This window comes from Orycteropus afer, unplaced genomic scaffold (assembly GCF_000298275.1).
Source record: "Orycteropus afer afer isolate SDZICR_OR568_19922 unplaced genomic scaffold, OryAfe1.0 scaffold00176, whole genome shotgun sequence".
NCBI classification, from domain to species: Eukaryota; Metazoa; Chordata; class Mammalia; order Tubulidentata; family Orycteropodidae; genus Orycteropus; species Orycteropus afer.
The window spans coordinates 494,090-512,670 of NW_006921763.1; the positions used below are offsets into that span (position 1 = coordinate 494,090).

At 40.7% G+C, this 18,581-nt stretch overlaps 1 protein-coding gene across 1 annotated transcript in view; it reads left to right on the forward strand.

Moving 5' to 3' along the window:
* KLB (klotho beta) overlaps window positions 1–18,310 on the forward strand; it is a 39,057-nt gene extending 20,747 nt beyond the window's left edge. The window contains exons 2-5 of the mRNA XM_007947136.2: window positions 7,164–7,674; window positions 11,000–11,268; window positions 13,787–14,930; window positions 17,922–18,310. Coding sequence (XP_007945327.1) covers window positions 7,164–7,674; window positions 11,000–11,268; window positions 13,787–14,930; window positions 17,922–18,310 — 2,313 coding nt within the window. The remainder of the gene's footprint in view (window positions 1–7,163; window positions 7,675–10,999; window positions 11,269–13,786; window positions 14,931–17,921) is intronic.
* The last annotated feature ends 271 nt before the right edge of the window (window positions 18,311–18,581 follow it).

Genomic DNA, 18,581 nt, shown 5'->3' on the forward strand with positions numbered 1-18,581 from the left:
GCAGTGTGGCTGAGGCTTGTACAACTTGGGGGACCTTTTTAAGAAACAAACAAATGAACAAACAAAATTATGGACACCGGGGTTGACACAAAAGTGAGTATTTGTTTAGAATGAGAAAAAAATCACAACATATGACTGTAAGCTTAGAGATCAGATCCTTTTCTTTTCTCCTGAGATCTTTATAGGGAATTTATAGGTTAGAAGTGCTAACCTAGAGATGTTTACTGATCACAACCTGACTTCTCCCCACCTAGAACCTCTGCAGGGATCTATGAGAGTCAAGCGCCTTGCAGCTTAAGTTTCATCAGGTTCATGTAGATCTGTCTTGGTTTCAGGTCCTAAATAAATGATAGGTCTTGTTTTTATTATTGTAATAATTATTTGTAATTTCTGAAATGGCTTCTGTATTGATTCTTCATTCCTAAAACCTGAAAAAGGTCTCATGTCACCAACCCCAAGCCATTTTATCTTCAATTATACCCTGAGAAGTGGTCCTTTAACATGAAAAAATTATGCTCAGAATCACTATTGTTAACATAATAAGGGAAAGCTTAAGACATCATTCCACCCTGTACAAAGTTGGCAAGCAGTGTTCTCCTCAGGCAAGGGATCTGAATTTCAGCAAAGCACCAATTAACTAATATTGATTTCTTCTAATCTCCCTTCCAATATGTACAGAAACTCAAGAAATGCTTTTTTTAATTAAATTATGAACTTTATTCTAGACTTTTTTCCTTTGGTGTTGCAAAGATTAGATTTTTGACTCAGGCATTAGTTCAGTTTAGTAATTATATAATTGCAGTTAGAATTCTATAACAATAACTATCATTTCACGAAATAAGACAAGACCTCCTTTGTTTTGAAGAAACAAATTTATTTAGTTTTTACATGATTCCTACAGGGAAATCTTAAAACTATACAAACTAAGAACAATCAACGATTGCTTAGAATGATTGAAAACAAAATAGAACAGAAAAAAAAATTCCTCTTATTTTCTTTTCAGTTATTATATTTTCAAATTATTAGGAATTTTAAATGAATTTTTAATATGAACATTGGTTTATTATGAATTATGAATATATGACTAGTTTTTATATTATGAATTTTTATATTATTAATTACACTTTAATATGATCACTATTGTTATTCTAACTATAGAAAGCAAGAATATGGACCATTAAAAATAGCATGGGTAAGCATTTTCTTCATGAAAGCTGTAACTTTTATTAATATTAAAGTCCCTCCTAAGAGTAATGAGGGTGACATATTATTTCCAAGAGAGTCAAGGCTGTGAAAATATTAAAGCAATGGCAGTCACATAATACATTTTAAGGAAACAGCAGTCACAAATTTTTTTACGTATACTAAAGGGCACATACCATAAGCACCCAATAAAAATTTGTGGCATGTGGAAAGAAGAAATGAATGTTAAATAATCTGAAAGAGCAGCAATTGTAATTAGTATAAAACTAGATGCTAAAATAAAGAAGCACTGAGCCAATGAGGGGAAAAAAAGAATCAACAAATTAATCCCAGCAAAAAGTATAATGAATGAAACTCAGTCACCTGCAAAAAATAAATGAGGACAAATGTGTTTGGTCATAAAACTCGGAAAGGTCACCATGAGCTATCTGCAGAACACTCTTCTTGCCCACACAGGCTTCCCACCATTATTTGCCACAGTTTGCTCTTTCTGTAATAGTTTTTATCTAATATTTTGTTCAATAGCCTTAATAATAAGTAAGTAATTACAATTCACATGAAGATATTTCAGCCAAAATGTGACTAAAATCGTGCACAGATTTGGAAACGTAACTCTCGACAGATGGCTGGGAGTTCATTAAGCACAGGCTTGTATTAGGATGTGTAGATTTGTCCATCTGTTTTCATCCCATCCCTTCCTCGGCCATCTTCCTTTCCACCAATGTTCTCCCATCTCTTCCTGACCCCTAACTCTTTCTGCATCTTTGTTTAAAAAGTTATGCCAGCTATCTTATTTGCTTCCTATCATCCATAGAACTTATCTCAATCTGGATTTCCAGGGGCATCAAAGCCAGCAGCTACCTTAAACTAGAGGAGGGACCAGAATGAGATATTAGGCCCCTGGCTGTCTCTCAATGACATAGGCCCTGATAACTGGCTCAAAAAGAAAAAGCTGCTGACTTCCCCTTTAAGCTACTGAATCTAAAGAACAAAGGTTGGAGCTCCCTTAAATCAATCATTCCAAAGGTAGGTGGCCTTGTACAAGATAGACGGTAACCTTGGAAAATCAGAATGGCTGTTGTGCAAGGCTTCAGGGCCCAGGGTCGCACTCCCCTACCAAACCCATTTTAGTTTTCTCAACAAACCAACCACATGAGCTTTGGACTAAAAGGCATAGTAGATAGCCCTGGTTCATCAAGACTTATGTGAATCTCATTATCTCTGAGCAATACTTTTTACCTTGTAACTTGGTAAACAGGATCAAGTTATAACCATAGTGCTGCACAGAGAACCTCCCCCAGGGACTCTGCATGAGAATGAGCAGACCTTCTTCAGCCCAGAGTAAAGATAACCCTAGATACCTTGATAGCCTATACAAATAGCAGCAAAGGTAAAAAAGATGCTGTGGAACATGAAGGTCACCTTGGGTACTGACAGAACATGCATATGTATATCCAGGAAACTTGCAGGTAAGGTATTGCAAAGACACACATCTGTTTATCTCCTAAACTCTATGTATCCAAGATTTTTATCACAGCTTGGGCATCTTTTATATTCACCACTGAAACATCTAATAGAATGTTTATTAAAAAAAAAAAAAAAAAGTTTATTTCCCTCCTTTTTTTTCCTATCAGGACCGGTTATTTCCTATTAAATCTAAACCTTAAACACCAAAGCCAGTTCTGACTCCTGGTGACCCTACGTGTTTCAGAGTAAAAAAAAACAAAAAATATAGGGTGTACATGGCTGTGACCTTTTGGAAGCAGATTGCCAGGCCTTTCTTCTGTGGCATCTCTGAGTGGGTTCAAACTGCCAAACTTTTGGTTAGTAAGGAGCTCTGGTGGTGCAGTACCTAAGGTTAAGCCCAGCACGAAACCATTTGTGCAAGCCTAGGAATCCTTAATTCCTATTGTTGTTGTTGAGTGCTGTCTTTATGGAGGAGTCCTGGTGGTACAATAGTTAAGCACTCAGCTGCTAACCAACAGGTCAGAGGTTCAAACCCACCAACTCCTCTGAGGGAAAGAGAAGACTTGGTGATCTGCTCCTGTAAAGATTACAGCCTAGAAAACCCTATGGGGCAGTTCTACTCCAGGCTATTAGGATACAAGTTGGAATCGACCTGACAGCACACAACAATCATTTCAGTTAACACTGTTAGCACCCCAGCCCCTAACTGTTGCACCACCAGGGCTCTTTTTAATTCCTATTAAATAAGCCAAACCCATTGCTCCTGAGTGGATTCCAACTCATAGCAACCCCCACAGGGTTTCCAAGGCTGCAAATCTTTATAGAAGTAGATTGCCTCATTTTCCTCCCATGGAGCAGCTGGTGAGTTTGAACCACCGACCTTCTGGTTATCAGCCAAATGCCTTACCCACTATTAAAAAAATCAAACTCACTGCCATCAAGTTGGATCTGACACATAGTGACCCTTCCTTGGGTTACTGAGGCTGTATCACTACAGAAGGAAATTGCCCAACCTTCCTTCCAAGGAGTGGCTGGTGGGTTTGAACCGTCAGCCTTCTGGTTAGCAGTCAAATGCCTTAGGCACTACACCACCAGAGCTCCCCCCATGCCACTACAGGACTGAGTTAATAAATTTATACTGATTCCATCTCACTGTCCCTTCAGCACCTGATGGCATCCTACACAATCTTACCTGTGTTCACTGCTTTCCAGTTTACCCATCCGAAGCACACAATAACCCTGAAAGAGAGATGTTGGTCACTCTGTCCTCTATAGATGAAAGAGCAGAGGCCACAAAGGGACCAAGTGATAGGTTAGAATAAAGCAAAGAATCTCCCTTTTAAATTCTAGTAACGTGTGACTGCTTATGTTTCACAGAATCAGAAGAAAAGCAATTACAAGGACTTTCCATTGTGATTACAGCCCCAGAAGAGGCCAGAAAGGGAGCTGCGACCACTTAAGACAGAGTCCGCCTCTGCTCCCCTGTGATTTCCTCTGGAGATAGTAATTTAAGGTTGGAGTCATGGGGGAAGGCTACAGCCTGAACACTTCTCTGAGAGGAAAGCATTCTTCAAGATCCTTGGGAACATTTGGGTGCTAAGTGGTTCCAGGGTCTTCCAGTGAAAACTGAGAAGGACAAGTAGCCAGCTGTAGTGGTAGCAGCATCTCACTCCTCCAGAAAATCTTTCCAGAATGATTTAAATGAGCTTTTCCTGCACAAAGGAAAGGGAGGTATCAGTTCTGGGACTGTCATCCCTTGCATTCATGCCTATCTTTCTCCACCCTAACAGAACTTATAGAACGTGTTTGGTGCCCTCAGGATCCATTAGGTTTGAACCATTGCTCGTATTTGATTGTTTTTGACTTACAAAAAGACAACTTCAGACTGTTCAGTCTAATGTAAAACCTCTCCAGTGAGTGAAAGAAAAATTAAAGAACAAAACTGAAAGCAAACTTGGAGGGTTCAAAATAAAGGATTGTGCACCTGTTGCAGAAACACTCAAATAAAGGAGAAATTGGGAGAAGGGAGGGGAGACATCAAGAGGCAGTCAAGTGAAATGCTGATGAGAAAAGCAGCAGCTGGGACAGAGGAAGGTCGGTCCCCAGGCTGCCCAGGATGAGAAGTGCCTTGGGTATTTGTTGTTGTTGTTAGGTGCCGTCAAGTCGTCAGGTCCCGACTCATAGCAACCAACCCCTCCTTGGATTTCCAAGGTGGTATCACTACGGAAGTAGATTGCCCAACCTTCCTTCAGAGGAGTGGCTGGTGAGTTTGAACACCAGCCTTCTGGTTAGCAATCAAGTGCCTTAGGCAAAGTTTTTAACTAGGGTCCTCACTGTTTGCTCTGCCTTCTGACAGGGCTCATGGCTTTCTGACTTTTAGTTATTTTTTCATTTAGTCCCTTGTTTTATATGTTTGTATTTCACACTACAGTCTTATTTTCCCAATAAGACTGGCTCCTGAGGGGTTCTGATAGTGTAGTGCCTAGGCACTTGACTGCTAACCAGAAGGCTAGTGGTTCAAACCCACCAGCCACTCCTCGGAAGGAAGGTTGGACAATCTACCTCCGTAATGATACCGCCTCGGAAACCCAAGGAGAGGTTGCTATGAGTCGGGTCCAACTTGACATCAAATAACAACAGCAACCTGTGGACTAGTTCCTGTGCTATGTGTCTCAGCCTTTTGGGGTCAGCCAGACATTGTGTAAGTGCTCAGTAAGTACCTACTGAATAGACTGGACACCCATCATGGATTTGTTTTCAGATTTAAGGTATATATAAAGTATGTAGTATAGAATTGTCTGTCACATAGGAGGTACTGCCTGAAGATGGTTGTTATTACTATGGTCCCCTCATTATTTGCGTTTCCACTTGAACAGCAGTCTTATGTGATAGATAACTCTACCCGACACATTCTATATATTTCATATATACATTAACTCTAAATCTGACAACAATCTTACCAAGGTTATTGTTAATATTAACCTTATTTTATAGCTGAGGAAATTTAGATTTCAGAAAGATTAAGCGATTTACCCAAGGCCACACTGGAAGTACCTGAACATCAAACCCAGATGTGCTGACTCCAAAGCCTACACTCTTCCCATTAGTTTTCCGGTTTGTGCAGTGCTTGCTGGTCCTTTGTCATAATAATAATGTTTTTGTTGTTAGTTGCCATTAAGTAAGCCTCTGACACATGGTGACCCCATGCACAATGAAACAAAATGCTGCTTGACTCTTAGGATTGGTTAAATCAGACCACTGTGATCTATAGGTTTCCATCAGCTGATTTTTGTAAGTAGATCACCAGGCCTTTCTTGCTAGTAAATCTTAGTCTGAAAGCTCCACTAAAGCCTGTTCAGCATCACAGTAGCATGCAAGCCCCCACTGACTGATGGGGGGTGGTCATGCATGAGGTGCCTTAGCCAGGACTGGACCAGCCTCTTGTACATGGAACGCGAGAACCACCAGCCTCATTAATAACACGGATCACAAAGGTCCAATCTCCAGCTGTTCGTGGGGATGGAGCAGGACCTGGCAGCGTTTGGTTCCATTGTATGTGGAGTTACCATGAGTCAGCAGCTAACTCCATGGGGCGGCTAACCCCAACTCCACAGCAGCTAAGGATGACAAAGACTTACATGGAGCTTGCTCTGTGCCAGACACTGTGCTAAAGTCCTCGACATACATTAACTCATTCAATCTTCACAACAGCCCTAGAAGGTGGGCTCTATCATTATCCATTTACAGATTTAGAGCCCGAATTACCTTAGACTTCTAGGCTGGAATTTCAAACAAAGGGAGGTTTATAGAACAGTAAAAGATCAGTGCTCTGTGTCTTTTTATGTAGAGGAAAAAAACCTATAATCCACCTAGTATCTCACCTGCACAAAGCTCCAAGAGGGCCCAGGAACACTGGGTTCTTTTGGAAAATTATCTGTGCACAATTAGTTTAGGGAAGCAGACTCCAAAGGTCAGACCGAGAGCTATGTTTTAGGGTAAATCAGTAATTAATTTAATTGTTCTTCAGGACAATGCTGTGTGAAGATCCTTCCTGACCACAAATTTGTTTATCAGTTCTGTTGCTGACCCTTTTTCTCCCCCATGACAATGCCAATAAAATTTGGTAAAACGGTGTTTCCAGTTTCTCTCATCCTCAGAGCATTTTTGAAATTCTAGTCAAAACGTAACCCCGATTTTAAATTATATATGAAGTAAACTTCAATTGGCTTCTTAAAAAAAAAAAAAAATCAGAGAGATGGAGCCTGCAGTAGGGTTCTCTGCCTGCCCCTCAGCAATCCTGTAGGAGAAGCTTTTGGTTGGAAGCTTAAGGGAAGTGGACAGGGAGCAGACTCTGAGGTCACCAGGGCTTACTGGCAAGTTTCCGGCGCATCACCCTGTTTCAGTAACTATGTGCACGAAGAGACCTTCCACCGGTCAGGTTACCATCCTTGTGAGAAAGGCCATAAAGAGTAACAATATTTTCTTCTTACCAGGCTCATTCGAAAGTTTGGCATAACTACAACAGAAACTTCCGTCCACATCAGAAGGGCTGGTTATCGATCACGCTGGGATCCCATTGGATCGAACCGAACAGATCAGAAAACACAATGGATGTACTCAAGTGCCAACAATCCATGGCTTCTGTGCTTGGATGGTTTGCCAACCCTATTCACGGGGAGGGGGACTATCCAGAGGTCATGAAAAAGAAGCTGCTCTCTGCCCTACCCACTTTCTCTGAAGCAGAGAAGAGGGAGGTGAAGGGCACCGCCGATTTCTTTGCCTTTTCCTTTGGCCCCAATAATTTCAAGCCCCTAAACACCATGCCTAAAATGGGGCAAAACGTGTCACTCAATTTAAGAGAAGTGCTGAACTGGATTAAACTGGAATATGGCAATCCCCGAATCTTCATTGCTGAGAATGGTTGGTTCACCGACAATCACGTGAAAACGGAAGATACCACAGCCATCTACATGATGAAGAATTTCCTCAACCAGGCGCTTCAAGGTTGGTTGCACATTAGCTCAATTTTTAAAAGTTTTTGAAGGCTTATCCTATTGTTGTTGTTGTTGTTATGTGCCCCCTCCTTGGGTTTCCAAGGCAGTATCACTACGGAAGTAGATTGTCCAACCTTCTGAGGAGTGGCTGGTGGGTTTGAACCAACAGCGTTCTGGTTAGCAGTCAAATGCCTTAGGCACTATGATCCTAGCCTGTAGGATATTTAAAGTTGCCCTTGATTATAAAATAGGATTGTTGTTGGGCCTTTGTATATCTCAATGTTGACACAATTTTTAATGTTACTTCTATGTGTCCTTTTTAAATAAAATTTTGAGAACAAAATAATTTTAGGCTGCAGATACAGCCTTCAGTGTCAAGAAAATGCTTTTTCATTCTTTTAAAAAGAACGTAATGCTAAAAGAGACATGTTTAAAATTTTCTAAGAGTAGTACTTTAGTCTAAGACACTGAAAACTTGAAATTACGATCCTTTAACTCTTTACGTGCATGAGGGTATGAATGAGCCATGAATGGCAAAGCTGAGTAATTACTATTGCATATGGATTTTTTTTTCTGACTCCTGCTTATCCCTGTCATTCTTTTTCCATTATTCAATTCAAGTAGTGATATCTACAGGTAGCTGATTTAAATAATGGAGCAGAGGACAAGCTCAAGGTGTGATCGTTCTGTCCTCTGCAAGCTGAGCTCCATATCACTAAAATATAAAGGACCTCTCTATGATTCTCTGGCACTTTTTAGAAGTCTCAAACCAAAAACCAAACCCACTACCATCAAACCAATTCTGACTCATCGCGACCCACAATGGGTTTCCGAGATGTTAAATCTTTACATGTGGCTGGTGGGTTTGAACCGCCAACCTTCTGGTGAGCAATCAAATGCCTTAGGCACTACACCACCAGAGCTCCTTGAAGTCTCAAGCCTAGAGGAAAATCCCAGTTTCTGCAGGGAAGTATCTTCAGGGAGGGTGTTTGGAGCCAGGCTCTCCTGTCCCAACCTGCAGAAAGGAGCAGCTTGGAACGAAGCCATACCCCACCACAAGCCACATGCATATGGGGGCTTCCAGAGCAGACACTCATTATAGGGCCTGGGTCAAATATATGCCCGTGGGCAGAGGGGAGTCCATTCAACCAGGACATATCATTCCATCTCTTCTCAGGATCTTACAACACTAAAGAAACTAGAATCAAGTCCTGTTGAGGCATATTTATCTCCTTGGAATCACTAGGCATAGATATTCTACCTCTTAGGAAAAGAATGTCAGTAAGATTACCCCCAAAATGAAGAAATGAGGCATTTTTTATGAGGGAAATAAAAATTTTAAGAAAGGAAAAATATGTCATGGTTGTCTTAATTTTCTAGTGCTGCTATAACAGAAATGTCGCAAGTGGGTGATTTTAACAAACAGAAATGTATTTTCTCAGAGTTGAGGAGGCTAGCAGTGCAAACTCAGAGCACCAGCTCTATAGGAAGCCTTTCTTTCCCAGTTGGCTCAGGAAGAAGGTTCTTATCTCCTCAGCTTCTGTTCCTGCTTCCTTGGAGAACTCCCTGTATCTTGGCATCTATCTTACCCCATCTCTTTCTCTGCTTGCTTCTTTAATCTCTTGTATATCTCCAAAGAGATTGACTCATCCTACACTAACCCTGCCCATTCATATAACAAAGACAACCTATTCCCAAATGGGATTATAACCACAGGCATAGAGGTTAGGATTCACAAGACCTATTTTGGACTGACATAATTCAATCCATAACAATAGTTGATTTGGGTATCTGTTGTTTCATTGCTGCTATTGATATCCATCTTTCATTTTTACACAATTCCTAAAAATGATTGAATCAGAGGTTTAAAGCTAGAAAAGTTCTTAGAGATCATCTTTTCCAACGTTTCTGTTTACAAGTGAGAAAACTGAGGCCAAGAAACTTGCCCAATAGCACCCTCCCAGGAATACAGCAGAGCGACCTGGGCCTCCTGCCCCTCCACCGAGTGCTTGTTGTCTTACATCACTTTGCATTTTGCTCCTCTTTATAGCTGCGTTCACTTATGTTAAGCCTAAGAGCTAATTTTTTTTTTTTTTTTTTTAGTCCCTGAAGTATGTTTTCATAGAATGGATAATTTGTCCACAAAAGGGAGCCAACCCAAACTTGAAATGAGAAACTCTTGGTCAGAAGGAGACATGTGAATTGGTCCCAAAGGGTTCTGGAAATGACCATGGCCCCTGACATAGATTTGCACACTAAATCTCAGAAATGTTTTTAACTGCACCATTCACTGCCATGGCCCTCCTCCATACTAGACCATACCTAGTAATCCCTAGTTATGTTTATTATCAATTTTAATCATAGAATAATATGTGATAGTTTAAAATAATTTAAATGTAATTCTTCTTAGATTATATAAATACTAACAACAAAATTGTTTTGTAAACCTTTCTACATTGAATTACATTATTAGTTATAATATTATTAGTAATTGAGTGAAAGCCTTTTTTTATTTTTCTCCTCTTTTTACTTTAACTACTTTAGTCTCAGAAAAGGTGTTGATAAAAAAAAAAAAGATATAGGTTCACAAATACTACTTACTACAATATTGTAACTAAAACAGCACAATATTTGACAAAATCAACAACTATAAAAACACCAGCAGCAGCGAAAACCACAGTGTGGGCTATGCAGATGAAACCACGTGATTCAAGGCGTCATTGTAATTGGGTAATAATGACAGCTCTGACAGAGTGCATCAGAAGGTTCAAAAAAGTAAATTAAAGTTTCAGCCTTGTAGGTATATTGATAGGAGCCCTGGTGGCATAGTGCCTTAAGCATTTGACTGCTAACCAGAAGTCTGATGGTTCAAACCCACCAGCCACTCTTCGGAAGGGAGGTTGGACAATCTACTTCCCTAGTGATACTGTCTCAGAAACCCAAGGAGGGGTCGCTGTGAGTCAGGGCTGACTCGAAGGCAATGAGTTTGGTTTTTGGTTTAGATGTATTGATACATGTAAGCTGAGCTTACAAAACATGGTTTTGTTGTTATAACTAGCTACAGGGATATTTTTATTAAAATAATCTGTTTCTTCTTAAGCACTGCACACAAATTTTACAGACAGTCATTTTGGTGTTACTCCCTCCAACAGTGTTACGTGATGCAGTCCACACCCTCCTGCCCCGCATCAGCTCTAGTGGCCACTGCCTGTAAGTTAGGAAAAAGGTTGATTCCTTTCACCATATCCTGTTCCCTGGCATGCTGTCAGTGAATCATAAACATGAACCAGAGTGTTGAGGTCTGTCATCACCTCTGTTTTCTTTTCTCTGTGCAGCAATAAGGTTTGATGGAATACAAGTGTTCGGTTACACTGCCTGGTCTCTCCTGGATGGCTTTGAATGGCAGGATGCTTACACCACCCGCCGAGGATTATTTTATGTGGATTTTAATAGTAAGCAAAAAGAAAGAAAACCCAAGTCTTCGGCACATTACTACAAACAGATCATACAAGAAAATGGTTTCATGTTAAAAGAGTCCACCCCAGATGTACAGGGTCAGTTTCCCTGTGACTTCTCCTGGGGCATCACTGAATCTGTCCTTAAGGTAAGTAAGCTGCTTACAAATTTACTGTAAACTGAGACCAACAGTATACATTTTTTTTTTTTTAAATTTCATTTTCTCAATGCCAGCCAAGAGAAAATATCAAATATAATTATTTGGAGACTATGAAGGCAAGTTGGAGGAAGAGGAGGGAAGAGGAAGAGGAGTATTAACCCTTCCTGAGAGCCTTTCAGGAGTCTCTGTGTGGTATAAACAGTTAAGCACTCAGTTACTAACTGAAAGGTTGGTGGTTCAAACCCACCCAGGGGCACCTCAGAAAAACAGCCTGGTGGTCTGCTTCTGAAAGATCATAGCCATTGGGAACTCCATGGGTCACCATGAGTTGGAACTGATTCAATGGCAGCTGGTTTGGTTTTGGCTTAGGAGAGCCTTTTATGTACTCATGTTTGGTGATGAAAATTTAGAGATAGGACATCAACACACAGTCTAGGGGAACTTACAGTCATTTCTGTGTGAGGAATTTAGTACTAGCGTCCAAATCATAGAAAGAAAAAGTTTACAGCTTTTGTTTTGCCAAGTGCAAATTTTGAATGTCACTATGGTTTTGTTTTTTAATTCAACGTGTTATAATTTATTGTTATTATTATTTCATTATTCCTTTTGATGCTGCAATTATCTCTAATTTGGCCAATGGACTCCTTCAAGCTGCTTTTTTTTTTTTTTTTTTTAATAGTTCCTTTTCAGTTTTCAACCATTTTCTTATTTTCTGACATAATATATACCAAGATAACCTCATTCTTCAGACTTGGAGACAGCTATATTTCTCCAAGGAGTCCTGGATCCTTTTAGCAGGCAACAGTATTTAGATCCAAGCTCTAGGAGTGACTTTTTGGCATTCTGAAAAACCTAGGATTAGGATGGGAATGGAGGTACATCGTCTTTTACTAGATCTCTCAGCAGATTAATCACACTAGTGCTTTCTGGAGGTTTTTAAAAGTAATACAGATTTTCATTTGATTTTTGCCTCGCTTACTAAAATACTAAAAGACACTAAGAGGCAAGATTGCCTTTGAAAACATCCTTTCAATACCATGATGCTCTGAGCTTTCAAAACACTGAAATTGACCATCTAGGTGATAAGGATTTTATTCAAATAATTAATTATATACAGATTTAACTTCATCCCCACATGACCAATGTTCTCTCCATTTAATGTTCTAGATAGCTGGTAGACAGATGGCCAGTGGGTAGTGATATGATTTTGTAATTAGACTGTGAAAGAAGACACATGAGAAAACAATTAGAGGCAAAATATTTACCAAAGGTTAATTATCATTTTTTTTTTTTTTTTTTCCCCTGGTGCATTTAAATTCAGTCATGGGAGGGAAAAGAAATCTTTAAAACAGGTACAGACTTATACTTTCCCATATTTATCTTGAATTTGGACACTGTTTTTCTTAAGCCCTTTGTAGTTTTAGACTCAGGGCCTGGCAGGCATAATTATTGCAGCAGGGGAAAAACTAAACCTAAGCCATGCTTTATGTTTGTAGCGTGCTTTATAGCTGACAAAGCTTCTCAGAGTCACTGAGTTCCCACAGCACACCTGTAAGGTGGGCGGAATAGCTTCATCACTATAGTGTTGCCAAGCCTGAGACTTGGAGGAGCAGAATTAGACCGGGAGTCCAGACCTTTGGGCTCTCCAGCCAGGTCAGGGCTCTCGGTGTAGGGCAAGGAATGAGAGACAATCAGACCCAAGAGTCAAACTTGGGAGTTTCTGGGGGTATTTTACCATCATTTCTACTCATAATCCAAGTACCTTCCAGACAGAAAGGGCTCTGCATTCCCCAGTTGAAGGAATAGATGCTATGTTCTCACAGGCTAATGTGTGTGTGTGTGTGGGGGGGGTGGCTAATGGATGCAAATGTGGGATCACCTGGACATTTCAAATGGGAGGAGTTAGAGAAGGGAGTTACATTCAGCAAATGGAAAGGAGTCATTCTCTACCCCGTCCCACTGGCCTCTTTTAGGAAAAAGCCTCCTCTAACCCAAAGTGCTGACCTCAGTGAAATTCTCCACAGCTGGAATTTTAACTTTGTCTTCAATTTATGGCAGCATTTAGAAGGTCCATCTTTCATGATTCCTTTTAACTGAGTGTATCAAGCCCAATTCCTGATGCATTTGAACAGTATGATATGAAACTCCACTATATAATAGTCTGGGGGTTGAAGGCAAAGAAATTGGAAAACAGCTTTCCGGTGTTTCCTGAAATAAAGTCTTCCAAACCAAGTCCTGAGTGTAGTTCCTTTTCCATGTTTTCTGGCCTCCCTGGTTGACTTCAAGGGCTGGAAGAAGCATAATCCATCAGGACCTTCTTTCTGACATCACCCAGAGAATAGCCGAACACACAGGTCATTATGAAGGATGTATGTATCATTCATTTTCTCTTCTGTCAGTGAGAGGCAAAATAAAACCAGGTCCTCCTTCTTCTCGGACTGTATGTATATTCTAAGAGCCTAGTCAGTCAGGGTATGCTTTATCTGAGTGTGCTTATTTTTCACAGCCTGAGTCGGTGGCATCCTCCCCCCAGTTCAATGATCCTCACCTGTACCTGTGGAACGTGACAGGCAACAGACTGTTACACAAAGTGGAAGGAGTGATGTTGAAAACTCGGCCAGCTCAATGCACAGATTTCCTCAGCATCAAAAAACAACTTGAGATGTTGACAAGAATGAAAGTCACCCACTACAGGTTTGCTCTGGACTGGTCCTCAATCCTTCCTACTGGCAACCTATCCATGGTTAACCGGCAAGCTCTGAGGTACTACAGGTGTGTGGTCACTGAGGGACTGAAGCTCAACATCTCCCCAATGGTCACGTTGTACTACCCAACCCACGCACGCCTCGGTCTCCCCACGCCTCTGCTGCACAGCGGTGGATGGCTAAACCCATCCACAGCCAAAGCTTTCCAGGACTACGCAGGGCTGTGCTTCCACGAGCTGGGGGATTTGGTGAAGCTCTGGATCACCATTAATGAGCCTAACCGTTTGAGTGACATCTACAACCGCACGAGTAACGACACTTACAGGGCAGCCCACAACCTGCTGATCGCCCATGCCCTGGTCTGGCATCTCTACGACCGTCAGTACAGGCCTTCACAGCGTGGGGCAGTGTCACTGTCTCTGCACTCAGACTGGGCAGAACCAGCCAACCCATTTGCAGATTCACACCAGAAGGCTGCCGAGCGATTCCTCCAGTTTGAAATTGCTTGGTTCGCAGAGCCAATCTTCAAGACCGGGGACTACCCCTTGGCCATGAGGGAGTATATCGCCTCCAAGAACAGGCAAGGGCTCTCCAGCTCCACGCTGCCTCACTTCACCGAGGAGGAAAGGAGGCTGGTCAAGGGTGCAGCTGACTTCTATGCCCTGAACCACTTCACCACCAGGTTCGTGATGCACGAACGCCAAAATGGCAGCCGCTACGACTCTGACCGGGATGTCCAGTTTCTGCAGGACATCACCTGCCTGAGCTCCCCCACGCGCCTGGCTGTGATGCCCTGGGGAGAGCGAAAGGTCCTCAGGTGGATGCAGAAGAACTATGGAGACCTGGATGTCTACATCACAGCCAATGGCATCGATGACCACGCTCTGGAAAATGATGAACTCCGAATATACTACTTAGAGAAGTACATTCAGGAGGCTTTGAAAGGTGAGGCATGGGGGCCATTTCAGATACAGTAAGGTGTAAGATTCCCAGGTAAAACAAACAAAAGAACCAGGGGAGAAGGTTTGTTAGTGACAGCATGAGATGTGTTGGACTTCAAGTCCTGTCAGTTGGATTTTGTCCTGACAACTGGGATTTCTACTGGATTTTCAAAATTGTTTTCTTTGACCATAAAAGTAGCATAACTCATTATGGAAAATTTGGCAAAAGTATTTTAAAAGCCTAAAAAATCATCTGACATCTCACTCCCCAAACAAGTACTGCTGATATTTGGATTATTTATTTCCAGTGTGCTTGCAGTTGTTGTTGTTGTTATTTGCCATCGAGTCAGACCTGACTCATAGCGACCCCTCCTTGGGCTTCCAAGGCAGTATCACTACGGAAGTAGATTGCCCAGCCTTCGTTCCGAGGAGTGGCTGGTGGGTTTGAACCGCCAGCCTTCTAGTTAGCAGTCAAGTGCCTTAGGCTAGGCATTGTTAATACAAATGAGCTCATATTATAATTTACAATCTTGTATCCAACATTTTTCTAGTAATATTACATTATAAATAAATAAATTCATTTAAACATTGTAATGGGTGCAAGATATCCCGTTACATGGGCATATCATATACTTACTCATTTGCCTGATGTTTGATATTTAGGTTATTTCTGATTTTTTGCTACTAAAAAAGAACACTGCAGTAGTTATCTTTGTATGTCTTCATTTCTGACCATCTCCTTAGGATGGTAAGTGAGGATGATAATGATTACCAGTGAGGAATTATTGGTGCAAATGTTACAAACAGCAGCATGAGAGCACTTCTCAATTTTGGCTATTATCATTTTTTAAAAATCTTAATTGTTTGTAAATGTCCATGATGGATTTTTTTAGAGCAGCACAGAAGACTCCAAAAATGTATTTATTAATTTGACAAATATTTATTGACCACCTAACATGGGCAAAAATTGTTTTGGAAACTATATTGCCACTGAACAGAATAAAGATTACTATCCTCGTGAAGCCTGTATTTTCGTAGGGTAAATATAGGCTACACAAGAATAATAATCAAATACATAGATAAGTAAGATACATAGTATGTCAGAGGGTGAAAAGCAGAGCAGAGATGGTAGGTGAAGCCAGAAGGGGATGGGACTAGGTATGCAATTCTAAATAGGGGTGGTGAGGCTCAGTGATCTGGAGGAGTGAGGCAGCAAACCATGCATTTATCTGAGAGAAGAGTGTTCAAGGTGAAGGAATAGTATATGCAAAAGCACTAACAAGTGAACATGCCTGGCCTATTTGAGGATCAGGAAGGAGGTCAGAGTGGCTACGGATGAATGAGCTAGGAGGAAAGGAGAAGCGTCAAAAAGGTAAGGGAAATAAAGGCTTTTATTCTGAGTGAGACAGAAAGACAGAAAGGTTTTAAATAGAAGGGTGAATGATCTAACTTATGTTTTAAAAGAATCACTCTGGTCACTCTTGTGGATATACTTACTGTACAGAAGCAAGGACAAAAACAGGAACACTTGTAATAGTCTGCTGTTGTTATATGCCGTCGAGTCAGACCTGACTCATAGCAACCCCTCCTTGGGTTTCCGAGGCAGTATCACTACGGAAGTAGATTGCCCCCGCTTCCTTCCGAGGAGTGGCTGTGCAATAGTCTAGGCAAGAGATAACGGTGGCTTGAATTGGAGTATTAAGAGTGGAGATGGGGAGAAATGGCTAGATTCTGGATGTATATTGAAGGTTGAATCAACAGGATCAGATGTGGAGTATGAGAGAGAAGAGAGAAGAATGATTTTGGCTAGAGCAATTAACTAAAAGAACAGAGTGACCATGTACTAAATTAGAGGAGAGTGTGGTAGGAACAGGTTTTGGCAGTAGGGATGGAGTTGAGGATTTGGTGTTGCATGTGTTGAGTTTCTATTAGACATTCAATTGAGATGCCAAGTAAGTTAAATGATACGAGTCTCGGGTTCAGAAGAGAGATCTGGGCTGATACAAGAATTTGGGAGTCAAGAGCAAATTAATGGCATTTAAAACAATAAGGCTGGATGAAATCACTAAGAGAGCAAGCAGAGAAGAGGATTGTGCCTTGGGATAATTCAATATTGAGAGGTGAGGGAGGTGAAGTGAAATCAGTAAAAAGATTGAACAGGAGCCAGTGCTGTAAAAGGCAGCTAGAGGTGGGTGTGCAATCAAAAGATTTTTTTTTTTTTTTTAAAGACTGAAATTATGGCATGCTTACATGGAAATGGTCCAGTAGAGAGCCTCAATTAACACATGAGAAGGGAGCTGGGAGAACTGATGAAGCAATATCCTTTAGTAAGCAAGAGAGAATGAACTTAGCATGGAAGTTGAGGAGTCAGCCTCTGTGAGGAGCATGGGCAGGTCATCCATAGCAACAGAAGGAAAGGCAGAATATATGAGTGCAGATGCCAGTGGGTGGTAGATGTGATTGTGGAAGATGGAAAAAGTCATCTGAGTGCTTAATTTTTCAGTCAAGTAGGAAGCAAGCTTATCACCTCAAAGCTAGGATGACAGAGGAAATGCTGTAAGTTCTGAAGGGTGAGGGAAGGTGTCAAACAGTTGACTAGGAGAATAAGTGAATGGTTGCTGGGCAGCACATGGCACATTTGAAGTTCAGAATCAGGCCAAATAAGCAAGAATTTTCTACTTGTGACCCTTTGAACATATGTGACAAGGATTTTTAACCCTCATGTTTCCACTTAAATTTGTTTTCCCAAGTGTTTTTGAATATTTATAGATCAAAATTTTATTACAAATTTATTTTTAAACTTAAAACTAATTATTACACTTATTTTCACCATCTTTACATAGATCATAAAAGAATAAAGGTCAACCCTTTAATGAGAATCAGTACCTTTTATATGAGCATGATTTTAGCTTGTTTCAGTGAAAACTGAATTCTTAGTCAAAGATATTTTAAATTCCATTTGTGGCTAATAATACACATTTCTACTATTTTTCAGCATACCTGATTGATAAAGTCAAAATCAAAGGCTATTATGCGTTCAAACTGACTGAAGAAAAATTTAAACCCAGATTTGGATTCTTCACACCTGACTTCAAAGCTAAATCTTCAATCCAGTTTTACAACAAATTGATCAGCAGCAGCGGCTTCCCTTCTGAAAACAGCAGTCCTCAATGCAGTCAGACTCAAAGAAACACAGAGTGCATTATCTGCTTATTTCTTGGGCAGAAGAAACCACTGATATTCTTTGGTTGTTGCTTTTTCTCCACCCTGGTCCTACTTTTATCAGTTACCATTTTTCATAAGCGAAAGAGAAGAAAATTTTGGAAAGCAAAAAACTTAAAACACATACCACTAAAGAAAGACCACAAGAGAGTTCTTTACTAAACTGGTCCTATTTCTGTTTGCATGATAGAAAGACAGTTAAAAAATTCACTCCAGTTCCTTATACTGGTAATTTAGAGAAGCTGTAGAAAGAAGACAATATGAGAAATTGTTGGTAACCAAGGTGATGACAATCGATGTCTCTGCTGTGTGGTTCAAATGAATTTTCCCTTAGGTGTTGACATGTGAATTCAGCTGCTGGATCAGAAGATGAAGGCTTCACTTAGATAAGCTATGAGGATTATCTGATACATTGCTTTATGAAGTTTAATGA